General features: G+C 38.7%; 1 protein-coding gene across 1 annotated transcript in view; it reads right to left on the bottom strand.

Annotated features, from left to right (window-relative positions):
- The window catches only part of DCAF10 (DDB1 and CUL4 associated factor 10), a 41,154-nt gene extending 29,023 nt beyond the window's left edge, over positions 1-12,131 (bottom strand). The window contains exons 1-2 of the mRNA XM_036100468.2: positions 11,483-12,131; positions 686-799 (exon numbers count right to left, since the gene is read on the bottom strand). Coding sequence (XP_035956361.1) covers positions 686-799; positions 11,483-12,033 — 665 coding nt within the window. The 5' untranslated portion in view covers positions 12,034-12,131. The remainder of the gene's footprint in view (positions 1-685; positions 800-11,482) is intronic.

Below are 12,131 nucleotides of genomic sequence, written 5' to 3'. Positions count from 1 at the left end.
TAATGTTTAAAAAACAGAAAATTACTCATCATCCATTCATTCTAACCCACCCCATGTTAGCATTGAAAAATATTTCCTTATCTTCTGCATCATGTCATATTTGTAACAATTTTTATCATGATTTTAACATATATTGCCCCAAGCATTTGTCAATGTTGATATGTAGTCCCTGTGACCATCATTTTAATGACTGCATATTAATCCACCAAGCTTTCAACTGTTATTTACTTCCCACATTATTGAGAATTTAAGGTGCTTCCAACATGCTTTTAGAAAGAAGTTCTGTGTGCATATGTGTTTTTTCCCCTCAACAGTTTGGATCTGGGGGACAGGGGTAAGAGAGGCTTAGCAATGGGACTGCCATAATTCTACACAGATCATTAGCCCAAAGACATTGCAGGACTATCATAATACATGGCTGAGGTTCATAATGATGACCCTGATATATGAAGAGAAAAGGTAAAATCATATGGAAGTAAAAAATACATTTCAGAAAGATTCTAATCCAAAATGGTTAATACCAAGTTTTGTAATTAAAGGAATAAGTTTCATAAGGGATAAAATTCACAAATCACAAATACGTATCTAGCACTGCTGGGCAAGACGTTACAAATTTTCATTAACTTCCAAATGAGAATATTTTGTGTCACACTAATAAACTTCACTATATCACTAAAATACTAACCTGATATTATTTACACAATCTTCATGAGCTTCAGAAAGTGTTTTTATGTGCTTTGAAGATATAGGGTCAAAAAGCAGAACTTCAGTCTGTTCACAAGCAACAGTCAGCACTGACCTGAAAGCAAAGGACATATTTCCCTTTAGTTTTCTAGCATTCTCTTATTATTGATATTCACTTATTTATAATTACACAAACTGTAATGAATAACTTTTTTTTGTCCATGTTAGAAGCAAATATTTACAAGATTGAAACTATCTGTTCTTGGCAATAGTAGGAAATGGTACTCTCAAACATTATGGTGGAGCATAAACTGGTACAGCTTAGGTTTGGAGAGTACCTGTATCTACCAAACTTTTAAATGTGTGTACCTTTTGACTCAGCAATTTTTCCTGGGAATTTAATCTAAAGAAATAATCATTTATAAATACAAAGAAGCATATATAAAGATACACCTCACCATAATGAGAAATCAAAAAGTAACCTAGGGCGCCTGGGTGGCTCAGTCGTTAAGCGTCTGCCTTCGGCTCAGGTCATGATCCCAGGGTCCTGGGATCGAGTCCCACATCGGGCTCCCTGCTCGGCGGGAAGCCTGCTTCTCCCTCTCCCACTCCCCCTGCTTGTGTTCCCTCTCTCGCTCTCTCTCTGTCAAATAAATAAATAAATAAATCTTTAAAAAAAAAAAAAAAAAAAAGTAACCTAAACGTACACGAAAGAAGGAACGATTGATTATATAAGCCATGGTATGTAACACTTTGCAATATGGTGCAACATTTAAAAAGATAGGGATAGTTTCATATGGATATGAAAGAACTCCAAAACATTTTTTTTTTTTTGAAAGAGAGAGAGAGAGTGAGCATGTGTAAGAGAGTGCTGGGGGGTGGGGGTGGGGAGGAGCAGAGAAGAGGGAGAGAGTCCCAAACAGGCTCCATGCTCAGCGTGGAGCCCAATGTAGGGCTCTATCTCATTAGAAAGCAGAAAGCAGGAGTCAGACACCTAACCAACTGAGCCACCTGGCGCCCCCAAAACATATTTTTAAACGAGAAAAGCTGGTTGTAAAAATAACATGCATAGATGAGGCAACTTAGGAAAAAAAAGTCATATATGACAAAATTATATATTTATCAGTATCTATTAAAATGTACTGAAAAGTTTGGCATATATCCTACCAAACCAGTTAGATATAATCAAACTTAATCTTTTCCTTTACAGTTTTTAGTATTGTCTCTTGTTTCAGCCCCTTCCTATTACAAAGTTATATTATTATAAACCTTTTATAAGCCCCATTTTGATTTCTGAAAATCAACTGTCTTATTTACTTTAAGTCTTAGTTTTCTGTGGGCACTGATCTTTCAGATTCAGATCTAGCAAATGAAATCCTGAGTCTTGGAAACTGCAGGCCTTCCCAATTTATAGTTCCAATAACAAATGGAATTTGTACATCTAAGATGAAAATGAGACAGAATTTAAAAAAAAAAATTTTTTAAGTAATCTCTATACCCAATGTGTGGCTCGAACTCACAACCCCAAGATCAAGAGTCACATGCTCTACCAACTGAGCCAGCCAGGTGCCCCAGGATAGAATTTTAAATAGCCAAAAGTTTGTTTCTATTCAGAACAAACTTTTTAGATAAAGTAGGAGAGGGAAAAAATCTAAATTGAAATATTTTCCATATTTAGTAATCATGAAATTGTCCTTTAAAGGGTGTCTGCTCTGCATAAACCCATTTTTGAAATATCTGGACTTCAAAAATTTCGTATCTGAAGGATTTTTGTGCTAGTTGATCAGCATGAGTTAAAATATTCAAATTAATATTTGTAATTTTAGAAGATAAATAAACAGCCATTTCTTTTTGTTACTCACAAGAGTCATAGAATGAACTTTACTCCTTTTTGTGCAAAAAAGTAAATGAATCACGGGTGCTGGTGGCTCAGTCAGTTAAGTGTCCGACTCTTGTTTTCAGCTCAGGTCATAATCTCAGGGTTGTGAAACTGAATCCGCGCAGGAGGACCAGGCTCTTCTGTGCTGGGCATGGAGTCTGCTTAAAATTCTCTCTCTCCCTCTCCCTCTGACCCTCCCTCACCACCCTCTACACTCTCCCTCTCTAAAACAAACAAAGTAAATGAATTGGCGATTCTGGGAGAGTCTTAAACATTGTAAGATTTATAAAACTGATAGTCATTGCTTTGTTTTAATACAATCTATTTTTGTACATGGCCTGATTTGTAACTTTTTAAAATGAGTATCATTTGTCCCAATATCAAAGCCTATACTTTTCTCATTGGTTTGAAATGTGATCTTTATCATATGTTATGTTTTTGGATTCTATATCTTATTCTATGCAACATCACCATACTATTTTAATTTCTAAAAGGTTTCACATATGCAAAACAAGATGAACATTGCTTTATGAACTTTTTTTTGAAGGGCTAATATGCTTTCTCAATGGGGCAGGGGGGGCTAATAATATGCTTTGTCTTCCAATGAATTTTAGATATGGCATGTCAGGTCCTACTAAAAAGTCTTGTTAGTATTTTTACTGGGATGCACTGACTTTACAAATTAATTCGGTAGAATTTATATCATTCAATACTGAATCATCCCATCAGTAACATGTCTACCTTCCCACATATTTTAGATTTTCTTAGCAAGAGTATCTTAGCAATTCTTGGACCTTTAAACATCCTTATACATTTCGAATCAACTTAATCAAGTTATGTACACACACATACAAATCCAGCTACGGATTTTGAGACTATAATAAATCTATAGAAGAGTTTGCATACAGAGCACCTGGGTGGCTTAGTGGGTTAAGTGTCTGACTCTGGCTCAGGTCGTGATCCCAGGACCCTGAGATCAAGCCAGACTGAGATTCCCTGCTCAGTGGGGAGTCTCTTTGTCCCTGACCCTCTTCTTCTTCCCTCTGCCCATTCCCCTACTTGTGCTCCTTTGGTCTCTCTCTCAAATAAATAAAATCTTAAAAAAAAAAAAAAAGTTTGCATAGAATTGAGATCATTACAATACAAAGTCTTTCAATCTATATACATGGTGTATTTCCATTTACCATGGAGATTTTCTCCATATGGGTCATGCCTATCTTCTTAGATTTATTCCTGGGTATCTAACGCTTTTTTAATGCTTTTGTAAATGTTCTTTTTAAAAATTTGCTGTTTGTTGTTGGTGTACAGAAATGCAATTGATTTTAAAATTATTTATCCATCAATCTTGCTATTTTAATACTTTATCTATAGGTTATTTTAGGTTTTCTTTGTCAATAATCATATCATGTACAAACAAATGCTTTTTTTTTAAATACTTTGTTACTACACTAGCTAGGACTTTCAGTATAATGTTAAATAGAAATGTTAATATTAGCAGGCACTCCTCTCATTCCTGATTTTCAAGAATACCTTCACCATTTCATCATTAAGTACAATGTTTACTGTGGAATTTGTTTTGTTTTTCTTTTTTGGGGGGGGTAGATTCCTATTATTGGATTAAGGAGGTTCTACTTCAAATTTGCTGGGTTTTTTTTTTTTTTTCATTATTTTCAATTGCATAAAACGGTTTTCCAACATTAACTGAAATTACCCTATACTTTTCCTTCAGTATGTTAATGTAGTGATTTACATTATTTTATTTTCTACACTTTTCATTTCTACCATACTGCTTAATTCAGTTGGCTAAAATGGTGGGCTCACATTTCTGGCTTCCCTCCTTTTGTAGATCTTGGCCCTGCAATTTACTAACTGCCTTAATTCTCCAGTCTCTTCAAACATAAGCTTTTTATATCTTACATTAAATATTTTATATTTTTTCTAGCTTTTCTAATTATTGTCTGTTAAAGGGCTGGCCCAAACCACCTACTTTACTACTTCTGGAAAGCTAAAATCTCTACCTCTTGCATCTGAAGTTATGTTCCCTTTTCATTCTGAATATTGTTTACTTGGGGATTCTTTTTTTTTTTTTTAAGATTTTATGTATTGAGAGAGAGCGTAGGAGAGCGGGGAGTGGTGCAGAGGGGGAGGGACAAGGAGATTCAGCACCAAGAGCCCTAGGTGGGACTTGATTCCCCACAACCACGAGACCATGACCTGAGCCGAAATCAAGAGTAGAACACTCAACTGACTGAGCCACCCAGGTATCCTGGGGATTCTCTTCATCAATATGTGTTTTTCATTTTTATTTGTCTTTTCAAAGACAAAATTTTCTGTTGAGTATTTGTATTGAAATTCTACTCTTTGTTACTATATTTCCTTCCTTCTGCTTTCTTCAGACTTTGTTATTATTTACAGATCACTTCACTATTCTCTATTTCTTGAGCTGGATACTTAGCTCATTAATTTTCCTTGTCTTCCTTTCCAGTTTATTAATGACTATAAGTTTCCTAGTAAGTACTGTTTTACTTATATCCTACAAGTTTTGAGACATATGGTACTTTCATTATCATTTAGTGTTAAATATTTCTAACTTCCATTATCATTTCTTATTTGGCCCATGTTATTTATAAATGTTTCTCAACTTGAAAACACATGGAAGTTTTTCTAGTTATCTTTTTGTTATTCATTTCTAATGATCACATTGTACTGAGAAACTGTACTTCCATGATAACCTTTTGAAATGTGGCCTTTTAAGTGAAAATTTGTAAATCTTCCATTTTGTTTGGAAAAAAAGCAAGCAGGAGATAGCTGTTACATATAGTCAAGTGTGATATTTAAAAATGTTTAACATTCAATAGTAATATAAATTAACATATGAATAAAAATTTGAAAACATTTTCAAAATAAACTAACCTATAATTATGTATGCCAAGTGAAGGTTCTAATTAAGTTGCTCATCAACTTAATTTCCATTATTTATTAACTTTTGGAAATTATAGCCATAATCTTTTCTTTGACCCAGGTGCCCTTGTCTGCACCATGAACAGACATAGGTAATTGCATAAAGCGCCTCCACGAATGTCCGCATTAATTGGTAGTCAGTAACTTGGAGTCTTTGTAAGTAAAAAAATTATTCAGTATCAACAGAATTGTTCATGGAGCTAAATCCTCTTTTTAGCTTTTGCTGAAGTAAGTATAATTAACATTTTTTAACACTTATAATGCTTGCTGTTAATTTTGTATATTAAATATGTATTCAATTATATTAATAACTAAGCCACAAAAATAATGTTGATATATCATGTTTAATTATATCAGACCTAATCCTTCAGCCCAGATGAGAAGTAATATAATACAGCAGTTAAGAGCATAAGCCAGGGTACAAATCTTGTGTTTAATGACCTTTCTGCTTCTGTTTCCTCAACTAAATGTTCCTGGTTACTGAGCTTTATGTTGGTGGTCATTTTCATTAATAAAACGAATGTTGGGACTCCTGGGTGGCTCAGTCAGTTAAGCGTCTGCCTTCAGCTCAGATCATGATCCCAGGGTTCTGGAATCGAGTCCCGCATTGGGCTCCTTGCTCAGTGGGGAGCCTGCTTCTCCCTCTGCTTATGCTTTCTCTCTCTGACGAATAAAAATCTTAAATGAGTGTTACTGACACCCATGATGGACAGGTATTTAGTGGGTGTTAGCAAACTTTTCCCACTAAATAATGGTGAAATTCAATAGGAACAATAAAATTAGGGATCTCCCTCCCAGGAGTGATGACATCCATATATCATCCCTATAGGCCCCATTCATCTGCCATGGATTCTATTCTGTCATGGGAGTGCACACTATGCCAAGAGTTAATGTTTGGATGGTGCCAGCAGTAGTGTTATTACTTCCATCGGACTGCCCTGTTCATCTCCCTGGATCTCCCGAGGCTGCAGTTCTCACAAAGGACTATGTGAGAATGACCAGGAGAGTGCCTGTGAAAGGCAGGCAGCCCCACACTAAGGGAAGCCAAATGGTCACTGGGCATTTGCCTATACATTTTTTTGTGGTGGGGAGGGTATCTAGCATGGATAAGGAACAATTAGCACTGATGCTGTAGCTCTCAAGAAAGATGTTTGTTGGCAGCTTGCAGTGCCAGCTCTTAACTCTATAGTTGTCATATAATGGGTTACTCTGGGAGGTTCCATGGAAGACACTCAATGTGCTTGGGGCAGTAACTATTCAACCACTATGGATATGTATCAATATATTAACAACTGCTACAGCTGAACCAATGTGTACTAGCTGAGTATCAGGCCTGAATGCAGTATACTGCCCTTCAGAGCAAGATTTTAACTGATGTTATATTTATCAATGTCTGCCTGAGGTATACTATGATGAACGTTAAAATCTTCCTCTATGATAAATTTGTCCATTTTCTCCTTGAAGTTATCAGTTTTTGATACATATATTTAAATCTAAAACTCATTCAAGTTCAAAACTATCTTATCTTCCACGTGAATTGAACTTTTATCAGCATGAAGTGACCTATCTCTAGTAAATTTTTTGCCGTAAAGCCTAGTTTGTATTTTAATATAGCTCACCAGCTTTTGTTTAGAATGTGTTTGATGTATTTTTGTTTATCCTATTGAACATTTAGTACTATTATAGTTATTATAATTAATAATATTTGGACTTATTTTCAGCCATTCTTTGTGCTTTTTTTATTATACCTTTTCTACTTTTTTTCTTTCCCTTTCTTGTATTCTCTTGGAATATTTTTTTCTCGTTCCATTATTTTTTCCTCTAGTAGGCTGGAGATAATATATTCTTTATCTTTTAATCTTCCAAATTTTAATATGCAAACATTAAAACTGACAGTTAATATGTCAAATACTCCCTGAAGAAAACAAATTTAGAACATCCCTTCATAATTTTTTTCTTCAATTTTAGTTCCATCTTTGTTAATTGCAAAAGACAAAACTGAAATTAGATTTAGTTTCACATACATATTTCCCACTTTCTTTGTTCTTCATTCTTTCTACCATCTCAGACCTTCCAGTTGAAAACTCCTCTGAATGTAGAATCCCATTATTGAAGGTCTGGTGGCAAACTCACTGGGCTTTGCTTGTGTATGTATTTATTTAATCTTCAATCCTGACAAAAATGAAGAACCCATCTTTGATGGGTATAGACATCTAGACTGGCAGTTTTCTTCCCAGCATACTGAAAACAATCACTTTCTTCTGATTTGCACTATTATTGATGACTAACTGGCTATCACTCTCATAATTACCCCTTTGAAGGTCTTTTTCTCTAGTTTTTAAGATTTTAGGGCGCCTGGGTGGCTCAGTTGGTTAAGTGACTGCCTTCGGCTCAGGTCATGATCCTGGAGTCCCTGGATCGAGTCCCGCATCGGGCTCCCTGCTCGGCAGGGAGCCTGCTTCTCCCTCTGACCCTCCCCCCTCTCATGTGCTGTCTCTCTCATTCTCTCTGTCTCAAATAAATAAATAAAATATTAAAAAAAAAAAAAAAAAAAAAGATTTTAATATTTGTTGTTCTGGAGTCACTGTATGTCTAGAAAGGATTCCTGCTTGGGGTCTGCTGGGCATCTTAAATCACGGCCTGCTGATTTTCTTCAGTTCTTCAAGTTCTCAGCTATTATTTCTTAAAAAAAAAAAAAAATTTGCCCCCCATTATTTATCTCATTTTCTTCAGGAGCTGACCAAATACATAGTATGCCTTTTCTCTCTATGCTCCAGGTCACTAAACCTCCTTCATATTTTCAATCTCTGCATCTTTCTTGTGTCCATTCTAGCTAATTTCTTCATTTCTTATTTTCCAATACACTACTTCTCTCTACAGCAGTGCCTAATGTGTTTTCATACAGGATAGCTTGACAGAGTCCCACATATTATTATCTAATCTATTAACATCAAATTTTATTTTTCAAAATGTTATCTTAGGAGGTGATACACTTGTTCTGATAAAACTGTTACTGTATATTTTTGGAATTCTTTAGAAATTACCTCTATTCCATGTATCCTTTCATTTTTAGTGCTAAATTTTTTCTAGTCTGGTCTCTATTAAATTCATAATTTTAATTCTTACCTTCCGTGTCACCTCTCCTTCTCTGTACTGAGAAGTCCTTATAAATGACAGTGATAATGGTACCCAGTAAGCTGATTTAACCCATATAACTGAAGGATATATGAAATTATCTCATTTAACACAGATGTCTTTTTTCTATAAAATTAAGTCCTACAAAAGTCTGGAGCCTATTAGTAGATGTAGTAAGAATAATAAAAAATTATAACACAACTATTTTCGCTTATCACCTTGACATAGATAAAGGAGAATGGCAATGTGCAATGTTGGCAAAAGTATGGGGAGACAGGCACTTTCATATGTGTGTGACAGGAATTAGTAAAATCTTCACAGAGGGCAGTTTAATAATAGGTATCCAAAATCTTCATAACCTTTCACTCATTCTAGAGAATTATCATGAGGACATAAATCTAAAAATTTTGTTTATAGAGGTTTTATTTAAACTAATGAAAAATGTTAAATAATGTAAAAATACATTAACATAGGTAATTCACAATATATTGTATGAAAAAAAGCAGGCAACAAAATATGATTCCATGTCTATATTAAAATAAACATATGCAGGGCACCTGGGTGGCTCAGTTGTTAGGCGTCTGCCTTCGGCTCAGGTCATGATCCCAGGGTCCTGGGATCAAGCCCCACATCGGGCTCCCTGCTCAGAGGGAAGCCTGTTTCCCCCTCTCCCACTCCCTCTGCTTGTGTTCTCTCTCTCGCTGTGTCTCTCTCTGTCAAATAAATAAATAAAAACCTTAAAAAAATAAAATAAAATAAAATAAACATATGTAGGGGTGCCTGGCTGGCTCAGTTGGAAGAGCATGTGACTCGATCGTGGGGTCATGAGTTCGAGCCCCACATTGGGTGTAAAGATTAAATAAATAAAAACCTTTAAAATATAAATAAATAAAATAAACATACACACACAAAAAAATTCCTTGGATAGCCATTCAATCTCTGGGATTGTAAGTGATGTTTAGCTTCTTTTTGCTCATTTATTGCCTAGGTTTTCTAGAATGAGTATGTATCAATTGCAAATTAAACATCATTGAATTATTATTATTATTATTTACATTATTGAACTATTTTAAGTACCAGAGTACCTAACTACTTTTTACAAAAATGTTTATAGGGGACAGTATTGTCCGGATTCAAACAGAACTATCAGTAATTTATTCCTCATTCTAATAGCAGTGGCAATGGGAATTCCATCTTTATAACTCATTCTACCCCTCTCAACATGCACCTAAAATCTCACTTCCAAAAAGTAGAAACAGCTATTTCTGAAAGCCTGACAGAATAGGCAGGAGGGTGGGAGGAGAGGAGTTGGGGTATGGAGAAGAAAGGAACCGAATGTTTACGAGGAACAGATTCTTGGTATTTTGGGAGAAGCTTTAGGAACAGGGCTTTTTTGGAGAGAGGACTGGGGTGGGGAGGTTACATGAATAAACTTCAGTAGTTTCTCCTCTCTTACCTGTATTCAGGTGCACATTCACTGCTACAGGTTCCACGAAACTGCTCTAAGTAGAAACCCCAGAGATCCTAGCACCAAGTGTAATTAGGAAGATGCATATGCATCAGTGAAATGGAATATGATGTATCTCCTCACCGTGATTCCAGATTCTGCTACTTTTCTCCTTTCTCAGCATATTTTAGGTTTTTCTTTAGCAAAATATTTTGCTTTGTTAAGCCATCATTTTTCAGCTTCTCTAACATGACATAGTAGCCCTTCAACCATAGGTCCTTAGACATACCATCTCCTCCATCTGAAATACTTCTATGCCCTCCCCCACACTATCTTGGTTAATTCATCTTCATTTTTTCTGTTCTTGGTTAAATGTCATTTCTTCAGGGAAACCTCAAACACCCTAGTTGTACAACCGGTTCCTTCAAGCCTTTATCTCAATTTATAAATATACATTATGAGAAATATTTAGTATGGTTATTAAAATCTAGTTGAACCATTAAGTCCCAAGCTTAATAAGAGTGGTGCCATTTAGCTGGTTTTGCTCACCACTGCAATCTCCGCATCTGTAACATAGCAGGTGCTCAACAAATATTTGCTGAATGAGGGAATGAATAAATGAACTAAGCAAATGACTAGAATCGAAGACCTTGATCAGGTAAGAGTTATATTAACTATGTCTTCTCAGAGTAGAACTGTGTGTAAATTTTTTCCTTTGTTGTTTAACTTGTTCGTGTACTCACCAAAGTTCTAAAAATACATATTATTTTGAAAATTCCCCATAACGCAAAGTAAACCGAGACCAAACATGAAATATTTAATCCGCCAGGAAAAAGGCTGGACACCCGTAACAGAAGCATGTAGTCTAGCCGGGGGAGTTCACAAATGCCCCCATCATAAGACACCTCTCTGCCGCGTCTTAGTATCCTTCAGGAGCCAAGGAAAGCACACTTGTCACCCCTCAAGGCAAGTCAGGCACAGAGTACGCGGAACCTGCAGACTCCTACCCTTGCCAGACGCTTCGGTGAGAAAAACACAAGCCTGGGATGACAGGGAAAGAATGAGTATTTACTCAAAATGTATTTGCTGGGCATGTACTGTGTACCAGAGAACCCTAGCTCTGGCCTGGCTCTGGCCGGCCGGCCGGGTGGAGGGCCCTAGGCATTTCTGCTTCACAGAGCTCCGCGTCCCGAGGTGCACGAATGAGTCCCGGGCCTGCCTACCTCCAAGGGCTGGGCCGGGACCTCCAACAGCCACAGAGCGCTTCACAAAGTGCCGGGGTGCCTGCAGGCCGGCGGCCCCCAATCCGGGCCGCCGCCCACGGGCAGCAGAGGCAGGCGGAGGCGGGCACCCGCCCTCCGAGGGGCCGCGCTTACCCGTCGGGCGAGTACTCGAGGTTGAAGACCGCGCCGTGGGTGCGGGTGCTGAGGTACACCGAGTCCGCGGGATGGATGGAACCATAGAGGTTAGTCATGGTGCGGAAATTGTCCCGCGCCGGGTCCACGAACAGCCCGCGGCCCAGGCTGCGCTCTCTCAGCCACCCGAACAGCCGGGCGCCGGGGCCGCCCAGGCCGGCGCCGAGGCCGTGGCGGCCCCGGCTCCCAGCCCTGCAGTCTGGCCCGGGTCGCCGGCGCGGCGGGGAGGGCGGTGACGGCTCTCCCTGGGCGGAAGCGGCTGAGGAGTCTAGAGCTCCGGGCGGCCTGAGCTCCCCGGCGCGCGCGGCCAGGGGCAGGGAGGGGGCGCCGGGGCGACGAGGGCTCCGGGAGGGCGACGGGGGAGGGGCTGCGTCAGCCCCGGGCTGCGGCGGCGCGGACGGGGAAGGGAACGGCCCGGCGGCTGCCGCCTGCCCCGCACGGGGTGCCGGCTCCTCAGCCCCGGTTCCGGCCGTCCCATCCCCTTCGGGACTACCGGGCCCGAAGGTAAACATGACCAACGCACCCGCCCCCCGCTCCCGGCCGCAGCCCCGCCGGCCGACACCTCAGCGCTCCCGCTCCAGCCGCCACTTCCGGCGTGCCACCGCCTAAC

Source organism: Halichoerus grypus, chromosome 14 (genome assembly GCF_964656455.1).
Source record: "Halichoerus grypus chromosome 14, mHalGry1.hap1.1, whole genome shotgun sequence".
Taxonomy (NCBI): domain Eukaryota; kingdom Metazoa; phylum Chordata; class Mammalia; order Carnivora; family Phocidae; genus Halichoerus; species Halichoerus grypus.
This window is presented reverse-complemented; position numbering and strand designations above follow the sequence as displayed.